This window comes from Syngnathus acus, chromosome 17, assembly GCF_901709675.1.
Source record: "Syngnathus acus chromosome 17, fSynAcu1.2, whole genome shotgun sequence".
In the NCBI taxonomy this organism is placed as follows: Eukaryota; Metazoa; Chordata; class Actinopteri; order Syngnathiformes; family Syngnathidae; genus Syngnathus; species Syngnathus acus.
Window position 1 is genome coordinate 2,384,006 of NC_051102.1, and position 16,833 is coordinate 2,400,838.

General features: G+C 42.4%; 1 protein-coding gene across 1 annotated transcript; it reads right to left on the minus strand.

Moving 5' to 3' along the window:
* Positions 1–500: 500 nt before the first annotated feature.
* On the minus strand, positions 501–16,522 carry LOC119136727 (artemin). The gene is made up of 5 exons (XM_037275430.1): positions 16,364–16,522; positions 14,927–15,228; positions 2,990–3,054; positions 2,680–2,881; positions 501–2,546 (listed from the first exon to the last, which is right to left on the minus strand). The coding sequence occupies exons 2-5, from the start codon at positions 15,021–15,023 to the stop codon at positions 2,035–2,037; spliced, it is 876 nt and encodes a 291-aa protein (XP_037131325.1). The 5' UTR covers positions 15,024–15,228; positions 16,364–16,522; the 3' UTR covers positions 501–2,034.
* Between the last annotated feature and the right edge of the window lie 311 nt (positions 16,523–16,833).

Sequence of the window (16,833 nt, forward strand, 5' to 3'; positions counted from 1 at the left end):
TTTGTGGCGTGAAATTGAAGTAATTGAAACAATTATCATGGTAAGCTTTCACACTGGCGCCACCAGGTGGCCACTTATGATAAGCAACGATCAACAAGCAAAAGAAGAGATCGCTGTACGTGATGTCACGACTGCAGTGAATAGGACACAGGTGTGTCATCAAGCGCACTCAATTCACTGGTGCTGCAAGATGGCGGCTGTGTGGCCCTTTTCAGCACGAGTAAATGTTAGTTACCCACCCCCAAACGTGCTCTATTCTGTTTTTGTTGGAGAAATAAAAAACAAAAACAAACATTTGTTCGATTTTTCCTTTCTCGTTCAAGCCACAAACTAGAAAATCAAGCTGTATTTCAATTTTGGTGTCTTTATTTTAAAAGAAAAATCAAATAACCAGTCGTTTTTTTATTTTTAATATCTGCTTCCAAAGGAAATATCCAATGACCCACAGAGACATGGACTGTTGAGGTCAAACAATCATCAGGCTCAAGTATGTGAGGTACTTTTATGCAAGGGTATTTATTATGCACACAATGTCATTCCACTGGACGTCCGTTTGTGGTGAAGTTTTTATCAAGCTGTTGTTTTCACAAAAACAAATCCAGAGGTGAGCCCTTGCTTGCATCAGCTACAAGGTCTGACGTCTTTTGTGAGGAGTTGGACTACTCTGAAAAGAGATACAGCACCTTTATGAAGTACTATGTACATTGTGAAATGCGGGAGCAGAGATAATATGAAATCTGACTTTTGGCAATAAATAGATACATCTTCAATACATAGTGGAATAAAACAGCTCTCATACGAAGCTATAATAAATAAATAATTTATCAGAAATAAATATATTTTACTTTTATACAGTAATACGTGAAGATGCATGGCATCCATTCGGCTGAGCTCACTTGAACGTTGAACCCATTTACTTGTTATTGAACTTCTGGGAAGAGCTGACATCTCTGTGAGTAGTAAATATTGAACATTTCACCTCCGTCTGTCACCTTGTTTTTTTTTAAAAGATAAACACTCGGTCGGTGCTCGTACTGTCGCTTGAGTCTCAGACTTTGGGGAATCACGTATGTTCAAAATCAAAGCAGTCACGTTCACAATGTCCATCCTGTGAGTCTGCAAAATACGTGGCTTGAGGAAAAGTGTTGGTTCGTAACAAGAAATCCATATTCTGGCTTCATCACGGCCTTCCTGGGGAAAGTATTTGGAGCATTTATTTGAGTTTTAGGTCCATGTACTAGAATGCTCTTTGTACTCAGTGGTTAAAAAAAAAAAAAGAAATCTGCGCACTAGTGCAATGTAAAATATCCAATTTTTGGGGGGTCTAAATCAGTAATTTAAGTTGGGACAACTTTAAAATATATGAAATATTATCATTTTGCGCAACAATTTTAGTTAGCATAACAAAGCAATTTGCTCAAAAACATTTTGCGGAGTTGATTTTACTTATGACTTGAAGTTGGGACAATTAGTTCTTTTAACTCTGATTTCTTTGCTGAAAATGTAGGGAAGCTAATTTTCACATAAGCAAATGATGATTTTTGTTGTTAAAATGTTATCAAAGTTTATAGAAATAGTGCACTTGTACATGGACCTTTACCTGGATGACAAGAAGATTGAATAAAAGCTCAAGCTGCTTTCTGAAGCCTCCACCTTGGCTCTGATAGTGACCTTTGCCCCCTAGTCCAGTGATTCCCAACCAGTGTTCTGTGAGTGCCGTGGAAAACGATCCAAATTTGAATTTTTCATTCATGATGACTAATGTATCTTTGTTCATCTATTTATGCCAGCAACATATAGTGACAGGCTCTGACGGCAGAAGGTAGAATTGTTATGTATCCACTTTTTGTGACATTTTATTTTTAAAAAAGTGTCTTGGCTCAATAAAGGTTGGGAAACACTGACCTAGTAATGTGCCACACCCAGACCTTGTCCTCCACGACAGGCAAAAACAAACAGGAAGTGGCTTCCATCACGTCCTGTTTTATCAGTCTTTGGTGTATTTTTTAAACTCCTCCCATGTGTTCAGTCACTTCAGCCCATACAAATGCAGCTGGCGGCAGATAAGGACTGGATGGTCCTCCACGTAGTCTGCGCGTCCATGAAGGACACGGGCTCGTAGCGCTCGGGTCGGCAGCAAGGGTGGTTGCTGACTTTGCGGGCGGTGCGTCGCGGGAGCGAGTTGTTCTGCAGTAAGGTTTTCAGCGCCAGGTCGTAGTTAGTCCTGGAAGACTGGCAGGTGCCCACGCAAAACTTGAAGAGGACGATCTCGTCCGAGTCGAAGCCCAGTCCCAGATCACGGACTTTCATCTCTCGCTTCTCCACGTGGCAGTCCCTGCTGCTTTGCTTGGGCTTCTTGTGTTTACCTCGGCCTTTTCCGTCCCCCTTCCCCGCGTCCTCAACGTCGTCCTTTTCTTTCTTCTTCCTCTTCTTCTTTTTCTTAGGCGAGCCTTTCAGTTGAGGGTCGGAGGGGTCCGAGGAACGCGCTGTGCGGCCGACCCAGCGAGCGCTCGGATGGTCGTCCGCTTCATCAACAACAGAGGGCTCTGAAAAGGACAAAAGTACAGCTTGAACAAGATGTGTGCTTCATAAATTCAATATTCAGTCATAAACAAGTAGTTTACAAAAAGCACAGCCAGTGTTGCCGATTTTGCCGTTTGGTTGGCATTTTTTTATTACCATACAGAAGATGCCAAGGAGAGTACGGGTAGTTATCGACTTCCTGCTCCTCGTCCTCCATCACCTCTGGCAGGACGGGAAGTTGTCGCTCCTCCTGGTCACCCAGCAGGCTCGCCATGTGACCCGAGTCCACGCCGGCATCGGCTTTAACGCGAGTTCCATCAACCAGAGGCAACAGAAACAGGAGCACCCACAGCAGCACCTACGGGAGTACGAGAGACAGAAGACTCGTGAAAGGAGCTCTCCCATTTTTTCTGTAATCACTCAGCCTTAGCCTTGGCTTAAGCAATGGCGTCCATAGCCGACTCACCTCCGCCAACATCACAGAGGTCGTCTCTGGTCTCTCCTTCCTCCGATTCCTCCATCGAGTCCCACCTGGATGCAATAAGAAAAAGAGGAATGTGAGAACAAGGCTTCACTCTGTTAACTTTTCTTCTCCTTTCAAAACGGTAACATAAACTAAAAGCACAACATGCGGGCGATAAGATGATTTTACACAATGCTTCTGATATTGTAAAAAAAATAAATAAATACAAAACAACCCCCCTGAAAAAGGCGACGTGTCAAATAAACCACGTCCTCCCTGCCCGAGGACATCGTCTTTGTTCCTCCTTAAAGAACCAGTGTTTGCTTCCAGCTAGTGTTGGCTTGTCGCTTCATACATCCACGCAAACAAAAGGCAACATCTGCGATATACTTGTCAAAAGCATTCTTCACAAGTTATTCCCGAGCCGACACCGCTTCATGGAGGTCCCGGCCCAAAAAGCCCCAGACATGCAGGACAGGTGATAAGAGGTGTCACGGATGCAGATGTTTATATATAGTACGTGCGGCGTGGAGGATCCAACCCGCCACCCGCCCGTAACATGGGGTCATCGGGTTCCTTTGTTGCCCCCTTCTCTCCCAAAATGTCAGAGGAGGTCAGCGCATCAAGTGTCGGGGGAGGTCCACCTCGTTCATCTGTCTTGTGCGTGACACTATTGGTGTTAAGGTCAAGGTCAGAGGTTGACAAGTCATTCACAACTCTTTTTAGTGCAATTGTACAGAGCCCTAAACATGGCGGAGGAATTTCGGGCCACACTGTGTTCAAGCTGTTGAAATGGGACCTGCACCATGACAATAATAAAATATCCTGGGTATTCATTGTCTTTGCTACATTCACTGACATCATGTGTACCAGTAATATTTATTCCCGAGTCCCAGCATTCTGGACACTCACGTGGAAAAGCAACACCGTCCAACTTTGGTCATTTTCAAATTAATTCAATCCTGTTTGGTTTTCATCATCGCAACAACAAGGAGGGTTTGGTTCAAGGACAAAAAAAAAGACAGGGAGGAACATGGCGGTTATAATTCACATAGACAGCGAACACACCACGGCTGCAACCTAAAACCAAACTATGCAGACTCCTTGCTCTTAACATTGCTATCCTCATCCTCATACTCCCATGAATTGTAATTCTCAAACTTTTTTACACCAGGTTTAAAAACAAAAAGTTTGCATTTATTACACTTAAAAGATAAATACAACTGAAATAACAAATGTACTGTACTGGATTCAAAAAATTTTGAATCCACTGTAACGTTTAGCCCATTTTGAACCTTTAATTGAGTGATTCTTTCTCAAACCATTAGAGGGAGCACCTTCTACGCTTGAAGAATCACTGTTCCGTACTATTCTATATTATATTTTTCTATTTCGTGATCTCTTTCTACATGGCAGGTACTTTCTTCAAACAAGGTACCCTCTGACCTCTATATGACTCCTGTTCCTGCGCTGTTCTTTTGCTGTTTCAAAATCCCCCCTGTGACACTTCAAAGACTAACAGGTGCACGTTTCTGTGGGAACCTGTACAAATACGGTGGGAACAAAACCAGTTCTTGGGACAGTTTCAAATTCCCCCGTGGACACAATCCCCACTGCCCTATAAAAATAAACATATAGATGACTCGGACTCTTTTACAGTTTCTCGAGTCCCCCTGTGACCCTTCAAAGCCCAACAGGTGTATGTTTCTGCAAATGTGGTGGGAACATAGACAGTTCTCCGGACTCTTTTGAACTCCCCCGTGAACAATTTGGATTTTTCACAGAATGACGTTTAAAAATGTTTTACATTTTGATGTATTTTGGGTCACTTTAGAACAAGTCATCAAATTTCAGGGTGAAAACATTAATGGTATTTTTATTGCTGTCAAATGTCAAAACGGGGTCAAATTGGGCCCGAATAGTATTAAAAGGGTTAAAAGACGGGATGGTTGTGAGGGGTCACTAGCGAGCAGGCCTTCATTTTCGGGTCGAGTCCCATTCAGAGTTGCTAATACCGCAGCTGGGAGTGCTTAGCCTCCTTTAGATGGGGGCCCGTCTGCTGGTTCATTTCTCCCTGGCACTCCGGAGCTGTTTACAGCCCAACGCCTGCAGCCCTTCCAGGGATGCGTTGAGGAGAGAGGATGGAAAACCGCTTGAGCGATTAGTCATTATCCTTGATATCCAGATTAAACTCGAACGATTGCAGCTCAATATCATCCATCCATCCATCCATCCATCCATCCATCCATCCATCCATCCATCCATCCATCCATCCATCCATCCATCCATCCATCCATCCATCCATCCATCCATCCATCCATCCATCCACCCTGCCCACCCAACCCCACCCATTCGTCTGTCTGTCTGTCCGTCCGTCCGTCCGTCCGTCCGCCCGTCCATCCATCCATCCATCCATCCATCCATCCATCCATCCATCCATCCATCCACCCTGCCCACCCAACCCCACCCATTCGTCTGTCTGTCTGTCCGTCCGCCCGTCCGTCCGCCCGTCCGTCCATCCATCCATCCATCCATCCATCCATCCATCCATCCATCCATCCATCCATCCATCCATCCATCCATCCATCCATCCATCCATCATGTTGAAGTAGGGTTTAAAAATCGGAATTTTTACACAGGAACACGTAATTGGTCATTTGTAATATTGCAGCCAAAAAACGTTGAATAAAAAAAATCATAGTTCAGAATGCATAACATTGTGTATATATCATATTGAGCCATGCTTCTCTTTGGAACGCATGCTACGGAATTCCTATGATGGGAGTCCAACTATTGAAACTGATTCTCTAGTTCTCTTAAATTCTCCCTATTAACATTTAACATAAACATTAACATCAACATAAATTTGAAGCAGCATGTAAATCATCTGAAAAACATTCCCTTTCATTTTATGGACACTATGAAGGCCGTTCCACTTCCATTTGTGTGTACACTCTCAAATGTTTGATGATCAACAAGTCAAGAAGATTAAAATGTGACCCCCTAAATCATTTGCTTGTCATAATCATTAATGCAATTTCTACCAGCTGGATTTGGAATGAATGAGAGAATGTGCTTGTGATTAAGGATGTGGGTGCCTACTGTATACTGTTACAGGTTTGGAGCTGGCCGCTTGCCGACACTCTCTAGAAACCTCTCACCTTGTTTAAAAAAAAAAAAAAACAGCACCAGCATCTCTCTTGTTTCACCGACCTTCTCTCATAATGACCCTTTATTAGGGCCAAAATAACGCTGTCTGCAGCGTACACGAACGCAAAATGACCTCCAGGGTTAACCTGTCACTAACACGGTGCCTGATTGCAACAGTACAGTAAATCACTGCTGGCTCAATAAAACACACCTGCAGTGTAAGAGGAGATGTGGGAGAGGCAGAACACCGGGAGAGCTGCCTGATCACTACCAGACACCCAACCATCCGTGGCAAGGGGGGTCCCTAAAAATATGCTCAACAGCTTTGCAACATTGTAGAATAGCTGCATTGTTTTCGATTTAGATCCGATCATGATGCTATATGCCAAGTGCCTCCTTATTTATTTCAATATTTATGAATTATTATCTGGATCAGTTGATTTAACCAGTGGTTATAAATGTTTTATAAATGTTTATTCTTGAAAAAAACATACATCACTCCTCTTTCATTATGTGTCAAATTGACTGAATCACTATTGATTTTTTTCACAAGCACCCGATGAACTGACGGGGTTACAGCCTCAACAAAAATCCACACACAATTTGTGAGGTCAACACGAAAATCAAAACATCTCAACCTGCCAAATGTGGAGAAATTGTTTTGATTTGAAGAGGTTGAATCCAATGAAGAATGAAGGATGAAGAAAGAATACCTTTTGCGCATTGATAGAATTGGTCAGATATATTATCAGCGGTCATTTACCATTTCAGTTTTCCTGGTTTTTGGGGAACGTGGTGAACATCTTTGCAGGTGATTTTTGTCATCATTCAAACTTGGCAGTTAACAAATAACAAATTTACAAGCTAATTTATTCTCACTTAATAGGGACTCTAAACAACAAAGCAAGAGTTGGCCTTAAATTTTCATGGTACAGTACATTACATATTCACTTCATTTTCAGTCTACAAAATGGTCACACTTTTACTCTCTGGAGGAAAAAAAGATAACGCTGTAATTGTGTTAGGAGGTAATTGTATGATAAGGAGAATTAAAACTAGAGAATCTTTTTTTTCCTCGCCTTGTCTATATATTACTTTTTTTCTCCATAATCCTGTTTAAAAAAAGTCATTAACATCCTTAGATTTTTTGCCAGTGCTGTAAATTCCATATTAAATGTATTCTTCAACTATGCAAAGTTCAATATTGCGAAAGAAAAAAAAGATAATTTCGTTGGGGGTAATCGTATGATAAGGAGAATTAAAACGAGAGAATAGCTTATTGTCCAGGGGTAGCGGGAATGGGCAAAAAAGCTAATTGAAGCTCTGAATGAGAGGAGAGATAAAATGAAATCGGGGTAGCAAAGGGAATGTCAAATTGCGAATGCAGACTGAAGGCCGGTCAGACTGTAATCCCATAATCCCGAGCGGGCAGACGGGATGTAATTGCTCGTTAGTGCCACTTTCCACTCAGTTCTGTCACTGCTTGAAAAGCACAAAGGGCTGTGCTCAAATGAGAAACAGATAGTAGGTCCCATGCAGAAAAGGACATGTGCAGCCCACTCAAAAAAAAAAAAAAAAAAAAAAACACCCACATTGTGTCTCTGCCAATTTCTCTCACACACCGGGGCAGGGGGGCGCAAGGTAATCAGAGGTGCGGACACCAGCAAGCCTGGAGGAGGATGGTGAGGAGTGGAGGGCTATCTTTCTGTGTGACCCCCCAGGTCCCACTCCCCACTCTGCACTTCTCCCACCTGGAGATTTTATTAAGCCACTAACAACATCTCATTCTTTTGGAGAGGTGCAGGGGGGTCGAGTTGGGGGGTACAACATATGTGGAGGGAAAGTGTGCTGAGTTGCTGAGATGTGAGGAATAATGTGTCACAAGCCATCGAGGGTGCAAGTGGCTCCAAAGTGAATCTGACGGCGTTCGATTCCAATATCTTTGCAAATTCGAAAAGTCTTGCAGTCAGACTATATTCACATATAATTACTGCAGCCAAGTTAAGCACATGCAGTAAGAATGATATTTTTTGTACGGGTTCAATGGTACCTCAAAATACTATGGCAAAGCATCTCACCCCATTGAAATGAATGGACACGGCCTTAATCCGTTTCTTTAGACAGTTGTTTAGCTGTTCTAAGTGGATCGAAGTGTAGTTAACCTAAGTCGGGTAAATTGTATCCACAGGCATTGTTGCACACTGTATGCTTTTTGTGACATTTTTTAGGTGGTGTGCCGTGAGACTTTTCTCATGTAAAATACATGCCTTGGTTTTTAAAAAAAAAAAAAAAAAAAGAACGATTAGGAAACGTTTTCATTTTGTCTTTGTCATTCGTCATAGTAAGAATGTTGACCAGCGTCCCACAGCGGATTGCGTTTGACCTCGTAGTCGCACTGTATTGTTTCTCGGCCTCGGTGGAGGTCTGGTACAGAAAGCTGTACGGAAAGATTTATTGTCGTGCTTGGGAGCAGTTGGGTGACATGGCTAACGTCAGCTGCTCATTCATGCATCCAGGGATTTATTTTGAGTTGTTTCTGACCACCTGCTTACTCGCCTTTTATAATTCTGTTTTTCAACTCTGGGAAAACATCTGGCTCACTTAGCAGAGCTTGTGAACAGCAGATTTTAAAAATGGCCGCCTGAAATTGCATGCCGTAAAACAAAAACATTAAGAGTGGTAAACACTTTGCAGAGCTGAGGAAGGGCTCATAATTCTCTGTGGAGTCATCAAAATATTTATTGCAGCGTTTTAAGATGCATTTTATGTCACACTGTGGTGATTATCTACGTGATTACTGGCTTATGAATACTTGTAGTTAACTAGTGGCAGATTTAGGAGAACCAGAACACATTCGCAGCTTGGCCTCAAGTCCGACAATACAACCTGGACTTAATTAGAAGTCCCAATTAGGGAAAACATATTGGGTGCCTGATGAGGAACCTGAGTGAGTGATTAGTGGTTTCCTGCCGCCTTCCCTCCCCACCAACGTGCTCCAGAGAGCAGAATGGCTAATGGTTCGTTTGTGGCGATGAATGAGGAGTACAACGCTTTGGAAGCTGGAGCTGCAAACGATGACTTTTTGCGGAAAAAAAATATTGATGTTATGATAACTGGGATTTACCTTCCAATTTCTGCCCCAATTGAACTACACGCTTGTTTGTTTTGGTCCATTATCTTAACGCATGATGAAAGATTTCCAAATCAGTTTAGTTATTAAATTATCAGACAAAATGTTTTTTGCAGGTCTCTCGCTGCTGCCATCCCGTGTCACATGAATGAAGATTAATGAATCCGTCCCGGAAGAAGCAATCACCTCCACTGAATATCACACATGAGCTTGTGCACATACTTTCCCTCTCAAAGCTTTTCATCACTTTGGTGAAGGTTAATCTTTGTCTCATCAGTCCATAAAACTGAGATCATTTCAAAGACCCAACTCAGTAGTTTTGGGTAAATCCCAACAGCCTGATGTGTATCTTCTTGAGTAGCCTCTGAATTCTTTGCTCTTGCTTTGTGGCTAATGTTTGATTTTCTGTCATCTCTAAACAGCTCATACAAAAAAAAAATCATTTTGTCACTGTATTGTCTCTTTTTGTTTCGGGCTCCCTTTTATGCATAAGCTGCAGTCTATTTTTTTTCACCATACATTCCATGCTGCACCCTGTCATCATTGCTGGTATGTAGCATCCAATGCTGCCAGGCATCTCTCAAAACCTGAACATTTATTGCAGTTGTGGTAGTTTATAGCAGGGGGGAAGGATTTTCTATTTTTTTTTTTTAGTCTCGATCCAATCATTGGAGCGTTAACCCCCTCAGTGTCAGTGGGCTATGTTTACATTTATTTGGATTAAAATCAATTATCAGCATTAATTAACAATTGAGAAATCAAATTGTCTCGTAGAATCCTGCATGACGTATAAAAGTTCCGACGACTTTGTTTGAAAGCAGTGATTGCTGCCTTATCAGTCACACTTGTAGTTGGCAACAAGTGAGCACAATGTATTTTGTAGTGAAAGGAATGAAAGTTGAAGCGGTAGAATAAAGTGCCAAGTGAGGAGAGCTCTTCGTACACTAAGGAATTCTAATGACTGCTGTTGGATTTTCCACATCAGCTGAAACTTCCTACATGGCAACCGCTTCTACAAGATTAAGCTTGCAGGGTCACTGGAAAGTTACGCTAGTATGCCGTTAGCGCTAATTATCAGCGGTGGGAAGTAGTTGGATACAAATACTTTGGAAGATTTTTCAGGTGTCTGTACTTGACAAGTGTTTGATGATGACTTTTTAATTTTAGATTCTACAATTGAAAACAGTTTAGATTTCTTACGTTGGCTTGTTGTTGTTTTTTTCAACATCTGCGCTATGGTACAGAAAATTAGAGTTTGTTGAAGAGGGGAAAAAAATCATTAGTCTTCAACACAGTCATTTCAACACATGCAGACTTGGATCGGTTGTGCGACGCATGAGATAAAATAGACGGGATGCGTTTTCCCATGAGGTGAAAACGTCCTCCCGACATGACAAACGTGTCTCTTCGACATTGTCTTCTCCGTGTCTCAAGGAGGCAGCTTTGCCGCGTCCCTGACCCCAATAACCTGAATTCCTGCCTGATTGAGTTGCTTTTAAAAGGAAGCCACACAGAGTGCGCTTGGCTGATCCTCACCTTAAATGGGAACACATTGTGGACGTGTGGGAGAGATGATCAGAGAGAAAGATTTCCTCTTTCCGGTGCTCGTGAAGAGGGGGGGTGCTTTAAAGGCATCAAGACCAGGCCAAGAGGGAGAGAAAAGACAGAAAACACACTTGCAACTCAGCCGGCATCACTTGGTCTTATGAGTTTACATCTTTATAACAGAAAAAAAAAACGTTTTTGCAGTGTATGCATTTCAGACCCACCAAAAATCTGCAAATATCAAGCTTAAAAAAAAATGGACCAAATAAGAACGTTCCCTTTTAAAATACTGTATATCGAGATACGTATCAGATTGTCTCTGCACCCCCCTAATATATGGAAAATGAAAGCATGTGTTTTATGTTTTTTGAAGAGCTACCTGGATTATAAAATAAGACGTACCAGATAAGATTCGAGAAAAAAAACGTTTTGTTCATATATAAGCCACACTGGACTATAAACCGCAGGTGTGTTAATGTTTAATTTCCATATATAAGAGAATATGCACAAATCATACAATATCATAAAAATCATGAAAAACCCATAGATAAGCCGTACTGGACTATAAGCCGCAGGGTTCAAAGCTTGTACAAAAAGTAGCAACTTATTGTCCAAAAAATACTGCCGAGTCCCTTTGTCCTTTTTGTGCTCTTGTTATTTCTCTAAACGAAACCCACATTGAGAAAAGTAACACACATACAAGCATACACACACACTGCGATCATTATGAGTGTGTCTTGTGTCTGGGCGAACCAGAAGTTTCCAAAGTGTTTCCGCGTCGCCCGCTCGCGCCCCAGACGGGCTGGCTCTAATGACCTGGCCTGATGGTTCAAAGCGGCCCGCAAACGCTATGATTAATGAACGAGCCCAGCTAATTTCACCAGAATTCAGCTTATTGTATGCATAAAAAAGAAAAACACTTGAGTTAACATTCTTCACTATTTTCAGGAACGGTTGGAAGGGAGGAGATCTTACGATAAAGACAGAAGTTCATTTCATGTTCCAAAAAGATTAACTGCTGCCTTGCTTGAAATTATTGAAGCTGTTTGAACTTGAAGAAGTCAAAGAGGTCCACAACAACTAAACAACCCCAGATCAGAGCTTGGGAGAAGGGGAATAATTTTCCTCTGCATTCTTAGTCAAGATTGTCTCGCGCGACAAAAGGCGAGCTCTCCGAACAACAACAACAACAGCAGCAGCTTGGGAAGCAAGGAATCCATTGAAAAAATTGAAATTCCTTTTTGTCAGATCACGCCTCCTTCAATTTGCCCTGAAGTCATCATTGTGGCGGGCTGCGAACTTTAAGCATTTCCAGATTGAAGTTGCCCTGTGGCACTCCGCGTTGCGTAATCAATCTCTCAGCGCACTGAGCATGCAGCTATCTCATTATAGCCCCAAAGACCGTCCATCATTTTAATGGATGTATATTTGATTTCATCAAGGTTATTAGCAAAGTGTGCTTCTGAAGTTTGTCAATGTTGGAGGACTACATTTTTAAAATTTGGCGGGGTTCCGGTTTTTTTTTTCCGATTTCTCACAGCCAAGGTTTGAACCTCAAAACTGTTGGGATTTTTACTTACTAGTCAACAGTAACTTTTTCAAAATGGCAACACTGGGTGTCAAGCATGGCATCAAAAGTGGAAGCCAAACATTGTGAACCAACCACATAAGTCAAAATGATCACGCTCTAACCCAGCGCTCCAGTCTTGGCTTTTATTTTACATTCCAAAAATACCACGGGACACCACCAAACAAAAAGAAATCTTGTGGAAGACTGTTGTGTCTGACACTATACGTCACTGACATAAATAAAGGAATGAAATTAAATAATTTATTACCGCACAGCAGCAGCGAGCCCTACTAGATGAAGTCCAGTAACAGAATATTAGACTACAACTCTTGCCCAAAGTCAGCTGGAACTGGCAACAAGTCATCGGCCATCTTAATGAGGCCAAGTGGTAGAGCAAAATGGATGTCTTAGTTATTTGAGTAACTGGCTGACAGGAAATGTTGGCAAGTTTGCAAGAGGCTCTTGCAATTTCTGAAACTCAAACGACCACTGCTGGTATAAATCTTACATGCAAAACTCAAGGAAATTCCAGACATTTATAGTGGCTGTGCAAAAATTCCCACCAGCGGACTCTGTTAGCCGCACCTGTCTGTAGAAATACATCACATCTTGGCCATGGGCGCATGTAATAATATTTAATAAGGTGCTCATATAATTGACTTTGACTTCCATTTCAGTCTGGTTCCCCAGATTTTGCAACTCGAGAGGTTGCTTTCTTGAAGTCATTGTGAGAATCGAAAGAACTGAAAGAAGCCTTCTACGGCTGCATAGCGCCACACATTTCTGAGGTCCCCGAATCGTGTCTCCCGTGTTGCGGATGAGATGTAATAAACAAACCCAAATACAGTTTACAAGGCTCTTTCTAAGAAACGAGAAGCAATAATGCTACGTCATTTTGTCATTTTAATTGCAACGAGCACAACACGTAGCAAAAGTCTCGTAAAACCTCACGCTAGTTAAAACAAAGCAGATGACACGTCACCTAGAAGCACGCTGGCTGGTTATAGCTGGCCCTCAGCGGGGCCGGCGACCCCGTGACCTTTGACTGCAGGAAGTGAAAGCTGTGCCAGCGTGACGGCCGAGTGTGACAAGTCAGAGCGAGTCGTCGCTCAGTTGATTTTGCGGTGTTTCAGTTACAAAACGTGACGGCCTATTAGAGGACGCATGCTGGAGACGGGTCACATATCCCAACTTACGGCAAAATGGGGAGGACAACAAGTAGAATACGAGTGTGGACGCCCTCACGCTGAGCCTCATTTATGTTCCTCAGGCATGACACATTGCATGCACATGAGTGTGAGTCAGTGGGTCACTGAGTCAGTCACTAAACTGAGTCAGCCAGGTGCTTTTTTTTCTTCATTCTGAAGGCCAAATCTTGACAAATGACACAGAAAACACAAACGTCATTCCGCATAAGGAAATCGAGGTGTGGGAGAGACAGAGAGAACAAAACACATCCCCAGAGGTTTGAAATGAAAAGAAAGGGTCAAGTTGGGCCCACAGCCAGCAGCTCAGGAAGCCGACACGATCAAAACAGTTTCATGTGAGAATGAAGCCACACTTCAGTGAATTCTGCTCTGTCAAAACTCATCAAGATTAAGACACTTCAACTGCGCCTGATCCCCACTCTGGACAGTCTGCTGCTCCGTGCGTATGCGTGCGTGTTTGCAAGAAATGAGAAAGAAAGCAACACTATCATATCATATTGTTGTTATCCCATAAAAAAACATATTAGTCCTTTCATTCCTAATATCAAGCCACAAGTCTTTGAGTTTCAAACCAGTCTAACAGTCCAGTTAAGTGTTGTGAAATTAAAGACACAAGTTTTCATTGTAGCAGTTTTTTTTATTTACTATGAAATAAATAAATAAATAAATAAATTAATTAATTAATACATAAATAAATAAATAAATAAATAAATAAATAAATGAAAAATAAAAAATAAAAAATAAAAAATAAAAAATAAATACACAGCAAGTCGACCTCAATTATTCTTATTTTCTTGGCAGTCGGTTCTCCCAGCTTATACCACTGTCGTAAACCAAGCAACCCAACGCACTTTGAGAATCACCATGCAGTCAAACTAAAACCAGCACAATCCGTTTGAAAGACCAGCAATACTTCTCATTGGATAGTATGCAGGCTTTCAGCCAATAAATGAGAGCTCCCCTGGAAGACGCCTTGACAGCCACAGTCCGTCTTAAGCCGTCCCAACAGTCTAAACTTCACAAACACTTTCAGTATCCCCCGCCTCTGCTTCACCTTTCACACAGACTTTCAAATAAACCCTAAATTCAGCCCCGTGAATGTTGACTCCAGGTTACATTGACCCACCCTGCGCGGAGCGAACCAGCTGGCAGGTGAAAGCAACACAGTATGAAAAAGCCATCCAACATGAGCCAGTGTTGTCACAGCAAACACACGATGACAAATGACAGCTCTCAGCAGCGGCAAGAAAACTGAAAAACAGCTCCTGGTCATCAGGAAGGCTGTCATCGAATCACCGTGGCAACATGCTGACACCTAATGTAACGCTGTGACTTACCGGATGACACGCAGAGGTGCGCACGCGGCAGGTCAAGAAGAGTGCCCGCCCCCCGCCGGGTCAATAATGGACTTCTCCATCCACGGCACCGTGTCATGTTTTAGCGCCTTGTGGTCACAGCGTGCAGGAGCTCCGAGCTGACTGTCTCCTCTTCAGCAAACATGAAGAATCCATCTGCGTGCAGGGGACAGGCTGGAGGCACCTCCTCCTCCTCTTCCCCCCCACCAGGACCTCTTTCTGTGGCTGGACTCCTGCCTCGGCTTCCCCCCGCCACTCAAAGCCTTGCGCAATCTCAGCCACCCCTGGACAAGAGCAGAGAAGGTGTCAACAGCCAAACGAGAACTTAAAAGTGTATCACAGCTTGTTTGGAGAGCAGTGTCATTCAGAACAAATGATTTGCTGTGATTAGCAGTCTGCGGCAGTCATACTTAACATAAATCTGAAAATACTTGACAAGTGCTTTTTAATATCATGCTTGACTGAAAACATGACATCTGTATCTGTCAATTGTTTGCCTTGCTGTTCCATGCGTGAAGATTTATAATATTACTTTTACATTAGACTTTCGTTATCATATGATTTGGGCGGAATTTTTGGTGGTAAATATTTTGAATTGCATTTTGCCGTATGTGTCAAGTTCACACCTCAGACTAATATGCAGCTGCTTTCTCATTTGGAGAAATGTACAGGCCATTTTTTTCAGTGATATACGATAGTTTTCCATATCTTGATTATGAGATCATGAGAAGTTTGTATTAACAAACTTAAGTGTGTTTTAATGAGTTTAAATATGTTCAAAGCATGCGGGATGGGTTAAATTACATTAAAAGTGCTCATAGTCTTCGCCTATCACGGAAAGGGTCTGGGATGTATCCTTATGATAAATGGGAGGGGGGGCACTATACAGTTCTAAAGTCTTGCAAGATCATTAGCTTTGTTGTTAGTACGAATAATGACCTATGGGCATTAGAGCAGAATCAACAGAGACGGCAGAACATGAATTACCCTATATTGCTATTTGTGACATGCAGTTTACTCACTCTTTGAACGACCATATCATATATTTTGATTTAGAGACATAGATCTTCTAAAAAAAAAAAAGAAAAATCATGACGATGTAAACAAGCATAATACGGAAAAGGTAGAGCAGTTATCGCAAGAGTTACGCACTATAATTTGGGATACGAGGCCAGATGGGCGAAGAATAAACTTAACAACACAGCATGCTTGCTGCGCGAAGCCTACATTAAATGTAATTGCAGTTTGTTTGCGTTGACGGAAATAAAGTTACAACCTGGAGGACACATACACAGACACGCTTTACACTCAGACATGTACTAAATATTTGTCCTCAATTTCCTTCTGGTGCTGACTCACATCCAACAAGCATGTTTCATGTGATGAAGCCAGTTTTTCTCCTTCACAGCTCCCACTAACCTGTTCAGTCCTGCCTTCAATCAGCGTGGAAGGGGAGAAAGTCTCACAACATATGCAAAACTTTCTTCGTCTTCAAAGAGACCGTTCTTCAAATTCTATTTGGGGGAGTTAATTTAAAAAAAAAAAAAAAAAAAGCTACCAAAAAGTCACAAGCAATCCGGCCGCCAGATGCGTTGAGGGAGATTTAAAAGGCTTCTCTCAGGTATGTTCCCAATGCTGAGCGTCTCTACAGCTCCGTGAGAGTGAAGCGCGCGCTGTGAAGTAAAGCGAAGCAAAGTGTTCCTCGAATGGCCCGCGGTGGTGTTGGCGGTGCGTAAAAAGCGCGACGCTGCGCTCCGCCTGTCAGAGTGAAACTGGAGCGCGCCAGTCGCTCCTCAAGCTGTTGTGACTTCTCCCCCCCTTGCACACGCATAGCTCAAGTGTCTTGTTGTTTCTCAGGGGGAGGAGAAACGAGGCAGGCATGGATGGGG